This window comes from Dendrobates tinctorius, unplaced genomic scaffold (assembly GCF_039654945.1).
Source record: "Dendrobates tinctorius isolate UK_male_01 unplaced genomic scaffold, ASM3965494v1 ptg000214l, whole genome shotgun sequence".
NCBI classification, from domain to species: Eukaryota; Metazoa; Chordata; class Amphibia; order Anura; family Dendrobatidae; genus Dendrobates; species Dendrobates tinctorius.
The window spans coordinates 5,203,605-5,220,400 of NW_027361881.1; the positions used below are offsets into that span (position 1 = coordinate 5,203,605).

Here is a 16,796-nt window from a genome sequence, read left to right on the forward strand (position 1 = left end):
TATTCTTGTACATAGGGGAAGTATTATAGTAGTTATATTCTTGTACATAGGGGGCAGTATTATAGTAGCTATATTCTTGTACCTAGGAGCAGTATTATAGTAGATATATTCTTGTATATAGGACCAGTATTATAGTAGTTATATTCTTGTACATAGGAGCAGTATTATAGTAGTTATATTCTTGTACATAGGGGGCAGTATTATAGTAGTTATATTCTTGTACATAGGAGCAGTATTATAGTAGTTATATTCTTGTACATAGGGGCAGTATTATAGTAGTTATATTCCTGTACATAGGAGCAGTATTATAGTAGTTATATTCTTGTACATAGGAGCAGTATTATAGTAGTTATATTCTTGTACATAGGAGAAGTATTATAGTAGTTATATTCTTGTACATAGGGGCAGTATTATAGTAGTTATATTCTTGTACATAGGGGGCAGTATTATAGTAGTTATATTCTTGTACATAGGGGGCAGTATTATAGTAGTTATATTCTTGTACATAGGGGCAGTATTATAGTAGTTATATTCTTGTACATAGGGGCAGTATTATAGTAGTTATATTCTTGTACATAGGGGGCAGTATTATAGTAGATATATTCTTGTACATAGGGGGCAGTATTATAGTAAATATATTCTTGCACATAGGGGGCAGTATTATAGTAGTTATATTCTTGTACATAGGGGGCAGTATTATAGTAGATATATTCTTGTACATAGGGGGCAGTATTATAGTAAATATATTCTTGCACATAGGGGGTAGTATTATAGTAGTTATAATCTTGTACATAGGAGCAGTATTATAGTAGTTATATTCTAGTATATATGGAGCAGTATTATAGTAGTTATATTCTTGTATATAGGAGCAGTATTATAGTAGTTATATTCTTGTACATAGGGGCAGTATTATAGTAGTTATATTCTTGTACATAGGGGGCAGTATTATAGTAGTTATATTCTTGTACATGGGGGGCAGTATTATAGTAGTTATATTCTTGTACATAGGAGCAGTATTATAGTAGTTATATTCTTGTACATAGGGGCAGTATTCTAGTAGTTATATTCTTCTACATAGGGGCAGTATTATAGTAGTTATATTCTTGTACATAGGGGCAGTGTTATAGTAGTTATATTCTTGTACAGTATATAGGGAGCAGTATTATAGTAGTTATATTCTTGTATATAGGAGCAGTATTATAGTAGTTATATTCTTGTACATAGGGGCAGTATTATAGTAGTTATATTGTTGTATATAGGACCAGTATTATAGTAGTTATTTTCTTGTACATAGGGGGCAGTATTATAGTAGTTATATTCTTGTACATAGGGGGCAGTATTATAGTAGTTATATTCTTGTACATAGGGGGGCAGTATTATAGTAGTTATATTCTTGTACATGGGGGGCAGTATTATAGTAGTTATTTTCTTCTACATAGGGGCAGTATTATAGTAGTTATATTCTTGTACATAGGAGCAGTATTATAGTAGTTATATTCTTGTACATAGGGGGCAGTATTATAGTAGTTATATTCTTGTACATAGGGGGCAGTATAATAGTAGTTATATTCTTCTACATAGGGGCAGTATTATAGTAGTTATATTCTTGTATATAGGAGCAGTATTATAGTAGTTATATTCTTGTACATAGGGGGCAGTATTATAGTAGTTATATTCTTCTACATAGGAGCAGTATTATAGTAGTTATATTCTTGTATATAGGAGCAGTATTATAGTAGTTATATTCTTGTACATAGGGGCAGTATTATAGTAGTTATATTCTTGTACATAGGGGGCAGTATTATAGTAGTTATATTCTTGTACATAGGGGCAGTATTATAGTAGTTATATTCTTGTACATAGGGGCAGTATTATAGTAGTTATATTCTTGTACATAGGAGCAGTATTATAGTAGTTATATTCTTGTATATAGGAGCAGTATTATAGTAGTTATATTCTTGTACATAGGAGGCAGTATTATAGTAGTTATATTCTTGTATATAGGGGCAGTATTATAGTAGTTATATTCTTGTACATAGGAGCAGTATTATAGTAGTTATATTCTTGTATATAGGAGCAGTATTATAGTAGTTATATTCTTGTACATAGGAGGCAGTATTATAGTAGTTATATTCTTGTATATAGGGGCAGTATTATAGTAGTTATATTCTTGTACATAGGGGCAGTATTATAGTAGTTATATTCTTGTACATAAGAGCAGTATTATAGTAGTTATATTCTTGTACATAGGGAGCAGCATTATAGTAGTTATATTCTTGAACATAGGGGGCAGTATTATAGTAGTTTTATGCTTGTACATATTAGCAGTATTATATTATTTAATTCTTGTACATAGAATATAGATTTCTTTTTGTCCTCAGAGGTAATATGGTAGTAGCTATTCGCTCCTCCACTTGAGTTAATATTATATAACTTCTTTCCTAGTGTTTGAAAGTGGCAGTATTTATAATTGTTACCGTAGTACTTGTATAGTAAGGCTGTGTTCACACACAGCGGTTTTATTTCGCGTTTTTCCCGCGGATTTACCAAAAAATCCACCCAAAAAAAGCCTGAAAGAAGCTTCCCATTCATTTTAATGCATTTTGCACTTTTTGTGCATATTGATGCATTTTTTACCGCGAAAAAATGCTTTGCGGTAAAAAACGCAGAATGCTCATTAATTTCACTGTAAATTACGCATTTCTGGCTATTTTCTACGTGTCTGGGGACTCTCTGGCAAAAATCGCGGCAAAAACGTGGCAACAACGCGCGGGAAAAAAACACGCGTTTTCTGGGAAGGAGTCCGGTTTTCATGCAGAAATTTTCTGCATACGTGTGCACATAGCCATAGATTTTAAAATAAATAAGAGCACACTGATCAAGCCTAAATTAAGTGTTACTCCATGATATTCATAAATCAAACCATCATTTATAAGCAATAAATATTTTATTGAAGTACAGAACGATAGAATAAAAATAAAAATGTGAAACATAATTAAAATCAATAAGCAATGAAATCAAGGGGAGGCAGATGAGAGACACAGTTTGTCACATGGAGGTTTTTGTAAGTGTCACCAACTATTATGGTGGCATCAGGGTCTGTATAATCCACAGATTCTTACACTCTTCCTTCTAACGCCTTTGATAGCTATGATCAGCGCAGGGTGATTCTGGCATCGACTGCTAGGCAGGTTAGCAAGAGTGATTTTTTTCCTGAGCTAAGCTTGTTTATCTTCTTAAGTCACATGCTGCGGGAGAACCAGTCATATCTGCTATCCTTCTATATAAACTGGCTTTGCTACTCAGGAGCATAGTGAGATACGAGACCCAGGCACTCCCACCATCAGGGGAAATCCTGGGTACAGGGATAGCTAGAGACTCCTGGATGACAGAGTACTAACAGGAATTGATGATAACAGGTATGCATTAGAGTATATATATATATATATATATATATATATATATATATATATGCACAAAGTTTATTTCCAAGGAAATCTAAAGTTGGATTTATAGAAATGTGGTGCAGTGTAATTTTCACACATAGTGCAATGTAAGATACAAAGTTAAATCAATAGTAAAGTGATAAAGATGCATCATAGTCAGACATACCCAAAAATAAAAATAGAGTGTGCCACCATATCAGCCTCCACCTCAGACAGCATAGAAGCCAATGACACATTTATTTTTAATTGCTGCAACCTGGGACTGAGCTGGACTTGGCTGGGCTGGGCGCCGCAACCTTGGGCTGACCTGAGCAGGGAGAGGCTGGACTGGGCACTGCAACCTTGGGCTGGGCTTAGCTGGGCGCTGCTACTCTGGCTTTGCTGGGGCAGGCTGGGCAGTGCGACCTTTGGGCTCAGCTGAGATGAGTTTGGCTGGGTGCTGCAACCTTGGGCTGCGCTGAACTGAGCTGTGCACTGCAGCTTTGGCTGAGCTGGGCCAGGCTGGGCAGAGCGACCTTGGGCCCAGCTGAGAAGAGATGAGCTGGGCGCTGCAACCTTGGGCTGAGCTGGGCTGGGCGCCGCAACCTTGGGCTGAGCTGGGCTGGGCAGTGTGGCCAAGATTAGAAAAACCTGCCTGCTTCCTTCTAAAAACAATGTCACATTTGTCCGTGGGTTGGGTAGTATTCTGCCATCTGTTGGCTACCCCTTGTATTTTATTCCCCACATTATTTTGTGTCTCTCATCGGCCTCCCATTGTTTCTTGATTTTAATCATTATCTTTTTATTCTAGAGTTGTGTACCTCAGTAAAATATTTATTGTTTATATACAATTGTTTGATTTCTATTTATTGTGGAGTAACACTTATATCTATTTAAAATATCACGTATCAGTAGGACGAGCTGTATGTAATACCAGGAGGAGCCCCTGAGGACAGGAGAATATTAAAACTTTAATAGTATAGTTAATTGTCTCCAATAATATCTTTCATTCTAGATGTGAAAGATGGAAGACCAACAGTAACCATCAAGTATGGAGACCTGCGGGGCATAACGGTGCCAGTGAAGGAGACATCTAGGGCCATACATGCATTTTTTGGAGTTCCTTTTGCAAAACCTCCTGTGGGACCTCTGAGATTTGGTAACCCCGAACCTCCAGAACCCTGGAAATCTGTAAGAGACGCCTCGGAGTTTCCTCCCATGTGAGTCTCATATATTTGTAGTGACATATATATGTTTACGGAACAAAATGTTGTTATTCTCATAGATTCTGTACATTTCAGGTGTTTACAGGTAGAGGACACCATGAGTTCTTTAGGAGAATATTACCAATCCTCTTTTAAGCCTCCGCGTTCCTCAGAAGATTGCCTGTACCTGAATGTGTTTACTCCGGCCGACAGAGACAAGAAATCGAACTTACCTGTAAGTATCTGCGGCGTTTCCCCATACTAAGGCCCCGAGTGTCCTCACAGCTGTGAGCGCCCGAGGCCTGTTGGGAGTGTCAGTATGTTGCAAATTTGTGATTATTTTTGTTGACAAGTTTTAAATTAATGTTATTAGAGTGGTTGTCTCATTCCTAAAATTTTTTGCCCATTTAGCTACTTTAAAAAAAAAAAAAAGCATCACTTCCACTCCCCAGGTCCAGTGCTGAGTCTCCATCACCGATATGGTCTCTGTTTATTGGCTGCTGTGGTCATATCATGTCGACCGTGCTGTCGCCAATCATGCCATCTACATTAGCAGACCCACAGAGCTCAGTGATTGACTGCAGCCAAACAAGACTCAGCCAGCAGCACTGACTCATTGCTGGACCTGGGGAGCTTGAGAACTGACTCATTGCTGGACCTGGGGAGCTTGAGTAAATCCCATTTTTGAGTGGTTTTATTTTACAACTAACTGAGAAAATAAATCTTCATAATTTCTTCCTTTTATGGTTACAGCCCATTGTTTAATTCAGTGCATTTATCATAGGTTTGCTGCTTTTGTTTCTTTGTTACATACGGTAATCGGAATCAATGTGAACTGCACCTTTATAGAGTAACGTGAAGATAAGAAACTCTGTAATATATCTTACAGAGGATTCTGCTTCTCTCTCCTACAGGACTGATCTTTCACTTCTCTTTCATGTTCTCAATTCATTAGTAAAATCTTTCATCAGTGAATGCAAACTTTATGTCTTGACATAGTAGATGACAGTTGGTGCGCATGAAGCTCTATGGAGGTGGAGAAACTGGAGGCCACACAGACATCCTGCCGCATGTTCTCTTGAAACAACAGATAGTTACACTCTAAGACAACTTTCCTAATACATTTTATTTGTTTCCCCTAGGTCATGGTTGTGATACATGGTGGTGGGCTGCTGTTTGGGCTCGCCGGCATGTTTGATGGCTCCGCACTTAGTGCCTATGAGAACGTAGTGGTGGTGAGCGTCCAGTACAGGCTGGGGATCCTTTCGTTCTTCAGGTAAAGATATTCTCAGTTATATCCTCCATTATTCATCATTTACCATCAGTACAGGATCAGTAATGTATGTACACAGTGACTCCACCAGCAGAATAGTGAGTGCAGCTCTGGGGTAAAATACAGGATGTAACTCAGGATATGTAATGTATGTACACAGTGACTGCACCAGCAGAATAGTGAGTGCAGCTCTGGGGTATAATACAGGATGTAACTCAGGATCAGTAATGTATGTACACAGTGACTGCACCAGCAGAATAGTGAGTGCAGCTCTGGGGTATAATACAGGATGTAACTCAGGATCAGTAATGTAATGTATGTACACAGTGACTGCACCAGCAGAATAGTGAGTGCAGCTCTGGGGTATAATACAGGATGTAACTCAGGATCAGTAGTGTAATGTATGTACACAGAGACTGCACCAGCAGAATAGTGAGTGCAGCTCTGGGATATAATACAGGAGGTAACTCAGGATCAGTAATGTAATGTATGTACACAGTGACTGCACCAGCAGAATAGTGAGTGCAGCTCTGGGGTATAATACAGGATGTAACTCAGGATCAGTAATGTAATGTATGTACACAGTGACTGCACCAGCAAAATAGTGAGTGCAGCTCTGGAGTATAATACAGGAGGTAACTCAGGATCAGTAATGTAATGTATGTATACAGTGACTGCACCAGCAGAATAGTGAGTGCAGCTCTGGAGTATAATACAGGAGGTAACTCAGGATCAGTAATGTAATGTATGTATACAGTGACTGCACCAGCAGAATAGTGAGTGCAGCTCTTGGAGTATAATACAGGGTAACAAATCAAGTTGTGGCAAAAGGGAAAAGGATAATTTCTCACCAGATTATGCTTGGAGACCGGCCGTGCCTGGAATTCAGTGGCTGACTACCACGCATAGACAAGCTTACAGACGAGGAGTTTTTCCGGCACAGGAGTCCTTTTCTTAAAAAACATTATCTTTATTCAGAAATCTTCTTGGATAAAAACAATACATGAGGGGGAGACCCTATGTGGTTAATTAAGGAGACCACCTCCCATTACCTATTTAACAACCTTTGCTATATTCATGAAGTTCCATCTCACAGAAAAAACGCGCATGACAGTATCCTAATTCCACACACAAAGTGTGAATGCGTACTAATATCATGTGCATATTACATAAAGATATTTTCACTTACATCACTAATTGTGAACTGGTATAGGTAAATAGAGATTTTTTAGTGCCCGAAAGGGTCAAGAATGATTTAATAAAAATACAAAAGGACATTTTTATAATTGAGACCTACTGGGTAGCGAATATTCATAGCCAGTATCCAAAAGGCTTCCCGACAATGAAGCGCTCGCTCCCAGTCTCCTCCCCTAATCCATCTATTCACCCTTTTAATTCCCTTAACCCTTAGAATGCGTGAGTCCCCACCATGTATGTCCAAAAAATGTTTTGATAATCCTGAGGACTCTGAATTCTAAATATTCTTTGATAATCCTGAGCCATTCTTCCGACTTGCAGCAGACCCCGGGTTTGCAGCGGCAATGTTCTCACCTCATCTCTTCATTAAACTTCTGCTAGTGCAACCTATGTAATATTTATCAGATACCACACACATCGCCATATAGACAGCGTGTGTGGCATGGCAGTACTGTGTGTTTTTATTTTATATTCCCTGTGTGTAATATTATTAACATACTTATCTGTTCTATCTATATATTGGCATAACCCACAGGTTCTTTCCCCACACCTATAACATCCGATATAAGTAAGCCAGGTAGACTTTGGTGAATTTGAAATATATAATGAAGGGGATAAAAAATGTCCAAGATTTTTAGCTTTTTTAGGAACACATCTGCACCCCATCAAAAGGATTTCAGATATAGTGAGTGCAGCTCTGGAGTATAATACAGGAGGTAACACAGGATCAGTAATGTAATGTATGTACACAGTGACTGCACCAGCAGAATAGAGAGTGCAGCTCTGGGGTATAATACAGGAGGTAACTCAGGATCAGTAATGTATGTACACAGTGACTGCACCAGCAGAATAGTGAGTGCAGCTCTGGAGTATAATACAGGATGTAACTCAGGATCAGTAATGTAATGTATGTACACAGTGACTGCACCAGCAGTATAGAGAGTGCAGCTCTGGGGTATAATACAGGATGTAACTCAGGATCAGTAATGTAATGTATGTACACAATGACTGCACCAGCAGTATAGTGAGTGCAGCTCTGGGGTATAATACAGGATGTAACTCAGGATCAGTAATGTAACGTATGTACACAGTGACTGCACCAGCAGAATAGCGAGTTCAGCTTTGGAGTATAATACAGGATGTAACTCCGGATCAGTAATGTAATGTATGTACACAATGACTACAGCAGCAGAATAGTGAGTGCAGCTCTGGAGTATAATACAGGATCTATCTCAGGATCAGTAATGTAATGTATGTACACTGACTGCACCAGCAGAATAGTGAGTGCAGCTCTGGAGTATAATACAGGATGTAACTCAGGATCAGTAATGTAATGTATGTACACAGTGACTGCACCAGCAGTATAGTGAGTGCAGCTCTGGGGTATAATACAGGAGGTAACTCAGGATCAGTAATGTAATGTATGTACACAGTGACTGCACCAGCAGTATAGTGAGTGCAGCTCTGGAGTATAATACAGGATGTATCTCAGGATCAGTAATGTAATGCATGTACACAGTGACTGCACCAGCAGAATAGTGAGTTCAGCTCTGGAGTATAATGCAGGATGTAACTCCGGATCAGTAATGTAATGTATGTACACAATGAATACAGCAGCAGAATAGTGAGTGCAGCTCTGGAGTATAATTCAGGATGTAACTCAGGATCAGTAATGTAATGTATGTACACAGTGACTGCACCAGCAGAATAGTGAGTGCAGCTCTGGAGTATAATACAGGATGTAACTCAGGATCAGTAATGTAATGTATGTAGACAGTGACTGCACCAGCAGAATAGTGAGTGCAGCTCTGGAGTATAATACAGGATGTAATTCAGGATCAGTAATGTATGTACACAGTGACTGCACCAGCAGAATAGTGAGTGCAGCTCTGGGGTATAATGCAGGATGTAACACAGGATCAGTAATGTAATGTATGTACACAGTGACTGTGCAAGCAGAGTAGTGAGTGCAGCTCTGGAGTATAATACAGGATGTAACTCAGGATCAGTAATGTAATGTATGTACACAGTGACTGCACCAGCAGAGTAGTGAGTGCAGCTCTGGAGTATAATGCAGCATGTAACTCGGGATCAGTAATGGAATACTGAGTGCAGCTCTGTAGTATTATACAGGATCTATTAGAGAATTGTTTCACTTTCTTTTTTGTGGTCTATGGAATCTTGATCAGAGATAATTTTATGTTCTTTTTTCCAGTTCTGGAGACAAACGATTATGTGGTAATTATGGGTTTCTGGACCAAGTTGCTGCTCTCCAATGGGTACAGGAAAATATTGCAGATTTTGGGGGTGATCCCTCCTCTGTCACTATATTCGGTGAATCTGCTGGAGGAATCAGTGTTTCCGCTCTGGTAAGTTCTGATTAGTGCTTGTTGACCTCTCACCCTTGGGGGTCACCATCCAGCTGACTTTTCCATCTAACAGATCTCATAAAGGGATCGACTCTATTCTTGTAAGTAGGTAGATGATGCTGACAGGGAAAATCCTTAGATTATTTCTATAACAGGAATTGTTCAAGTTTCAAAAACCCACGAATAATTGATGAAAAATGTGTCCAGTCTTGGTGATAAAGCGCACGGTAACCTGGAGTGTCTCCTCTTCTAGGTGTTGTCTCCTTTATCAAAGGGTCTGTTCCACCGAGCCATCTCCGAGAGCGGAACTGCGGCCATGGCCAGCATGGTGGTCAGCACGTCTGAAGATGTCAGCCACTTTAGAAATGTAATTATAACCCCCCAGGAATTACTTATTAATAGAGGTGGGGGTGCAACACTGAGAAATGAAGAAAATATTTTAAAAAATGATGATAAACCCCATTCCTGAACTGTCTGTATGCGATATCTGAATATACAGTGGGGAAAAAAAGTATTTAGTCAGTCAGCAATAGTGCAAGTTCCACCACTTAAAAAGATGAGAGGCGTCTGTAATTTACATCATAGGTAGACCTCAACTATGGGAGACAAACTGAGAAAAAAAAATCCAGAAAATCACATTGTCTGTTTTTTTTTCATTTTATTTGCATATTATGGTGGAACATAAGTATTTGGTCAGAAACAAGCAATCAAGATTTCTGGCTCTCACAGACCTGTAACTTCTTCTTTAAGAGTCTCCTCTTTTCTCCACTCATTACCTGTAGTAATGGCACCTGTTTAAACTTGTTATCAGTATAAAAAGACACCTGTGCACACCCTCAAACAGTCTGACTCCAAACTCCACTATGGTGAAGACCAAAGAGCTGTCAAAGGACACCAGAAACAAAATTGTAGCCCTGCACCAGGCTGGGAAGACTGAATCTGCAATAGCCAACCAGCTTGGAGTGAAGAAATCAACTGTGGGAGCAATAATTAGAAAATGGAAGACATACAAGACCACTGATAATCTCCCTCGATCTGGTGCTCCACGCAAAATCTCACCCCTTGGGGTCAGAATGATCACAAGAACGGTGAGCAAAAATCCCAGAACCACGCGGGGGGACCTAGTGAATGAACTGCAGAGAGCTGGGACCAATGTAACAAGGCCTACCATAAGTAACACACTACGCCACCATGGACTCAGATCCTGCAGTGCCAGACGTGTCCCACTGCTTAAGCCTGTACATGTCCGGGCCCGTCTGAAGTTTGCTAGAGAGCATTTGGATGATCCAGAGGAGTTTTGGGAGAATGTCCTATGGTCTGATGAAACCAAACTGGAACTGTTTGGTAGAAACACAACTTGTCGTGTTTGGAGGAAAAAGAATACTGAGTTGCATCCATCAAACACCATACCTACTGTAAAGCATGGTGGTGGAAACATCATGCTTTGGGGCTGTTTCTCTGCAAAGGGGCCAGGACGACTGATCCGGGTACATGAAAGAATGAATGGGGCCATGTATCGGGAGATTTTGAGTGCAAACCTCCTTCCAACAGCAAGGGCATTGAAGATGAAACGTGGCTGGGTCTTTCAACATGACAATGATCCAAAGCACACCGCCAGGGCAACGAAGGAGTGGCTTCGTAAGAAGCATTTCAAGGTCCTGGAGTGGCCTAGCCAGTCTCCAGATCTCATCCCTATAGAAAACCTTTGGAGGGAGTTGAAAGTCCGTGTTGCCAAGCGAAAAGCCAAAAACATCACTGATGTAGAGGAGATCTGCATGGAGGAATGGGCCAACATACCAACAACAGTGTGTGGCAACCTTGTGAAGACTTACAGAAAACGTTTGACCTCTGTCATTGCCAACAAAGGATATATCACAAAGTATTGAGATGAAATTTTGTTTCTGACCAAATACTTGTTTTCCACCATAATATGCAAATAAAATGAAAAAAAACCAGACAATGTGATTTTCTGGATTTTTTTATCTCAGTTTGTCTCCCATAGTTGAGGTCTACCTATGATGTAAATTACAGACGCCTCTCATCTTTTTAAGTGGTGGAACTTGCACTATTGCTGACTGACTAAATACTTTTTTTCCCCACTGTAAGGCCAATTTCCTTTGCAGATAATATCGGAGTTATCGGGCTGTGATTTCGCCTCCATAGCCGACTGTCTGACGAAGAAATCAGAGGAAGAAATTTACACTATTTCCAAAAAAATGGTAGGTGTCATGTCACTCGGATATAAAATTTAAGTAAATTGTGCAATTTCTTTTATTTCTCCTCGTTATTAATGTGGCCTCCCCTCTGGTGCCTCTTTCATGTGCATCTGAAGAGCTACCGTCGGATTCACTCCCTTTGTAAAGGTAATTTAATGTAATCTGAGAGTAGCATGATATTGGGGCAGACACCCTGATTCCTGCAATGTGTCACTTATTGAGCTGCTTGTTGTACTTTAACAAAAAATTAGCAGGAGATTCACTGGAGGACTAGTTGCTTTGTGCCTTGTAGTCCTCTTTCGAAGTAACCCCACCCACATCACAGGCAGCGTACAGGGCATCTGTGGCAGGCAGCGTACGGGGCATCTGTGGCAGGCAGCGTACGGGACTTCTGTGGCAAGCAGCGTACGGGGCATCTGTGGCAAGCAGCGTACGGGGCATCTGTGGCAGGCAGCGTTCGAGGCATCTGTGGCAGGCAGCGTACGAGGCATCTGTAGCAGGCAGCGTACGGGGCATCTCTGGCCGGCAGCATACGGGGCATCTGTGGCAGGCAGCGTACGGGACATCTATGGCAGGCAGCGTACGGGGCATCTGTGGCCGGCAGCAAAGGGGCATCTGTGGCTGGCAGCGTACGACACGAGGACATCTGTGGCAGGCAGTGTATGGCACATCTGTGGCAGGCAACATACGGGGCAATCTATAACTGCAGTGTATGGTACATCTGTGGCAGGCAGCGTACAGGACATCTGTGGCAGGCTGCAGTGTATGAGGGCATCTGTGGCAGGCTGCAGTGTATGAGGGCATCTGTGGCAGGAAGCGTACAGTGCCATCTATAACTGCAGTGTATGGGGGCATCTGTGGCAGGCAGTGTATGGTACATCTGTGGCAGGCAGCGTACGGGGCATTTGTGGACGGCAGCGAAAGGGGACATCTGTGGCAGGCAGCGTACGGGGCATCTGTGGCAGGCAGCATACGGGGCCATCTATAAGTGCAGTGTGTGGGGGCATCTGTGGCAGGCAGCGTACGGGAACATCTGTGGCAGGCAGTGTATGGTACATCTGTGGCAGGCAGCGTACATGACATCTGTGGCAGGCTGCGTATGGTTCATCTGTGGCAGGCTGCGTATGGTTCATCTGGCAGGCAGTGTACAGGGCATCTGTGGCAGGCAGCGTACAGGGCATCTGTGGCAGGCAGCATACGGGGCCATCTATAAGTGCAGTGTGTGGGGGCATCTGTGGCAGGCAGCGTACGGGAACATCTGTGGCAGGCAGTGTATGGTACATCTGTGGCAGGCAGCGTACAGGACATCTGTGGCAGGCAGCGTACAGGGGCATCTGTGGCAGGCAGCATACGGGGCCATATATAACTGCAGTGTATGGGGACATCTGTGGCAGGCAGCGTACGGGGCATCTGTGGCAGGCTGCGTACGGGGCATCTGTGGCAGGCTGCGTACGGTTCATCTGTGGCAGGCTGCGTATGGTTCATCTGGCAGGCAGCGTACAGGGCATCTGTGGCAGGCAGCGTACAGGACATCTGTGGCAGGCAGCGTACGGGGCCATCTATAACTGCAGTATAAGGGGGCATCTGTGAATCGTAAATCTATTTGTAAAAAATAAACCCACTAGAAATGGAGCAATTATCCTGCCCTTCGCTGTCTCTACCTTTCACTTGTGTAACGTAACATTCTTCAATATGGAGCAATTTCACATCAACAATGTCTGTCTGTTGCATATGTGTGTGCTTGTACCCACCGATCCACCACAGATGTGACTGGGTCAGTGTCCTGCCTGACGTGTCGCCTGTCTCTGCAGGGCTTGCTGTTTCTTCCTGCCTGTGTGGACGGCGTTTTTCTACCTAAACCACCAGTGACGATGTTTGCTAACAAGGAAAGTAACAAGGTCCCATTCCTCCTGGGAATGAACAATCACGAGTTCGGCTGGGTATTCCTATCGGTAGGTGGCAGCTCATTAGTACTGATGGCTGCAATGTAATCATCGAGAGCAAGGAAAGGAAATGCAGAGTGGAAACCAAATGTATCAAGCTTTGCAATGTGTAGCAAAAATTATAAATAAAAGGCACCAGTAAAGTCAGCAGGATGGAAGTCAGTGCATCAGACAGATAATGGAGGCTTGCTTTTGGTGATGTGCAGGTATAGGCACAACATGGGGGGGTATAGTCGTGTAAATGCAGCCTGTCGTGACCCTTCCTGAAGGAATTTCTGAGGTCAAAGCAACCAGATACATGACTTGGATCAGTTTCTGATCTGACCAAGATTGGTGCAAATGATCAGGAAATATGATGAAGACTGACATCCATCACCCAGTCTGATGAATACAACACGCTTTACAGCCCCAAGGTTTTTTTTATCCAGTATGGAGAGACGTATACACAGATGGCTGCTTTTTTGGGATTGTGAATAGGGAATCACCTTCTTCATCACGCTACTGCTTATGAATTTTACTTAATGCTTCCTGATTATTTGGGCCATAAGGATGTAATTCGGTTTTGGTCATCCTGAAAACTGATTCAAGTCATTTATCTGCTGGAGGAGGTGACAGGCGATTGTCGTCCATTATTCCCCCTAAAGAATGAACTTTATGTCCACATGCACAAAAACCTTCCCGATTTCCTGCCTTTCAGTCTCCCATGAGTGTTGCCGGTTCCTCCTGACTTCGGGGAAGTCTTCCCTTTTTTTTCTGGCAACTTTTGAGACTTTCCTGTTGAGTTGTAAAGTATGAGACAGAGTTCCTGCATACTTGTATTTTGGGATAACCAGATGACCGCTTTTCATACCCATCATTTTGCCTGACGATCGCTGGAACTTTAAGGCAGGAAAGGGGTATCCCCATCTCCAAGATCCTATCCAAATATGTAGTAGGTGTAATAATAATAATCAGGGCTGCCACCAGGAATTTCAGGGCCCCATACTAGTAACATTTTTGAGCCCTCTTGAGACTCCGCCCAGGCTCCAGCCCATCTCCGCCTCCACCCTCAAACTTTCTACAGTCCTGCCGCCCACTTTTGGAAAAACTCCACTTCTGCACCCCGTCCTCACCAATCACACATTAACAGTTCCAATAGAACACCATACCACAAACATAACCAGCAGCTTTTGTATTGGCCAAAAGATTTGTAAGCCGCCACCACGACAAGGTAAACTCTTTTGGCTGGGCCTTACTTTACTCTAACTTATTATAATAATAATAATAATAATCATTTTTATTTATATAGCGCCAACATATTCCGCAGCACTTTACAATTAAGCGGGGACATGTACAGACAATAAATTCAATACAAGTTAAGACAATTTAAACAGTGACATTAGGAGTGAGGTCCCTGCTCGCAAGCTTACAATCTACAAGGAAATGAGGGGGACACAGTAGGTGAAAAGTGCTTGTTAATTCAGGTCTGGCAATTATAATAGGGATTTTCATATAAAGCTGCATGATCCGGTCATCAGCCCGTGTGTTTAAGTGCAATAGTCAAGTATTAAGTGCAGTTATCGTGTGCATGGAGGGTGTGGGGACAGATGATAGTAGGGTGCAGATTCAGAATAATATTTGGAAGGAGGGAACAGGGCAAAGTTAGTTTACTGAGTAGTTGATGTGGTAGGCTTGTTTGAAGAGATGGGTTTTCAAAGCGCGCTTGAATAGGTCGGGGCTAGGTATCAGTCTGATCGTCTGGGGAAGCGCATTCCAGAGAGCTAGAGCAGCACGAGAGAAGTCTTGGAAACGGAGGTGCGAGGTTCGGATTACGGGGGATGTTAGTCTTAGGTCATTTGTAGAACGGAGGGCACATGTAGGGCGATAGACAGAGATGAGAGAGGAGATATAAGGCGGTGCAGAACAGTGGAGAGCTTTGTGGGTGAGAGAGAGGAGTTTATACTGGATCCTGTAGCGAATAGGTAACCAGTGTAATGACTGGCACAAGGTAGAGGCATCGGTGAAGCGGCTGGACAGAAATATGACCCTGGCTGCCGCAATCAAGATGGATTGGAGAGGAGAAAGTTTGGTAAGAGGGAGACCGATCAGAAGAGAGTTGCAGTAGTCCAGACGAGAATGAATAAGAGCGACAGTAAGAGTCTTAGCAGTTTCAAAGGTGAGAAAAGGTCGGATTCTGGAGATGTTTTTAAGATGCAGGTGACAAGAGCGAGTGAGTGATCTGATATAGGGAGTAAAGGAAAGTTCGGTGTCGAATATGACTCCAAGACAGCGGGCATGCTGCTTGGGAGTTATGGTTGAACCCTCCAGGGTTATTTCGATGTTAGGTAGAGTGAGGTTAGTAGAGGGGAGAAACACAAGAAGTTCAGTTTTGGAGAGTTAGTTTCAGATAGAGGGAGGACATGATGTTAGAGACAGCAGACAGACAATCCTTGGTATTTTGAATTGGGGTAGGGGTGATGTTAGGGGAAGAAGTGTATAATTGGGTGTCATCAGCATAGAGATGATACTGGAACCCAAATCTGCTGATTGTTTGTCCAATAGGGGCAGTGTATAGAGGGAAGAGGAGGGGGCCTAGGACTGAGCCTTGTGGGACCCCGATAGGGGGCGAGGAGAGGAAGAGGAGCCGGCAAAAGATACAGTGAAGGAGCGGTCAGAGAGGTAGGAGGAGAACCAGGAGAGGGCTGTGTCCTTGAGGCATATAGAGCGGAGCATAGTGAGGAGGAGCTGGTGATCCACAGTGTCAAATGCGGCAGAGAAATCCAGGAGAATCAGCAGGGAGCAGTGACCATTAGATTTAGCTGTTATTAGATCATTAGAGACTTTAGTGAGGGCAGTTTCAGTAGAGTGTAAAGAGCGGAAACCGGATTGTAGAGGCTCGAGAAGAGAGTTATCCAAGAGATAGCGGATTAGACGGGAGTGGACCAAGTGTTCCAGGAGTTTAGAGATGAAGGAAAGGTTAGAGACAGGTCTGTAGTTAGCAGTGCAGTTCTGGTCCAGGAATGGCTTTTTAAGTAAAGGGGTTATGATGGCATGTTTAAATGAGGAGGGAAATATACCTGAAGAAAGAGAGAGGTTAAATATTTTAGTCAGGTGAGTGGTGACCACTGGTGAGAGAGACTGCAGGAGATGTTGCAGGTTGTAGGCCGAGCGGAAGCGAGGAGCTTGAAA

The 16,796-nt window shown here is 42.4% G+C and overlaps 1 protein-coding gene across 1 annotated transcript in view; it reads left to right on the plus strand.

The window, feature by feature from the left end:
• LOC141058752 (fatty acyl-CoA hydrolase precursor, medium chain-like) overlaps window positions 1-16,796 on the plus strand; it is a 44,926-nt gene that overhangs the window by 6,136 nt on the left and 21,994 nt on the right. Inside the window, exons 3-9 of the mRNA XM_073554956.1 lie at window positions 4,441-4,645; window positions 4,727-4,865; window positions 5,773-5,906; window positions 9,316-9,469; window positions 9,723-9,836; window positions 11,593-11,688; window positions 13,497-13,637. Of these exons, the coding sequence (XP_073411057.1) occupies window positions 4,441-4,645; window positions 4,727-4,865; window positions 5,773-5,906; window positions 9,316-9,469; window positions 9,723-9,836; window positions 11,593-11,688; window positions 13,497-13,637 (983 nt within the window). The remainder of the gene's footprint in view (window positions 1-4,440; window positions 4,646-4,726; window positions 4,866-5,772; window positions 5,907-9,315; window positions 9,470-9,722; window positions 9,837-11,592; window positions 11,689-13,496; window positions 13,638-16,796) is intronic.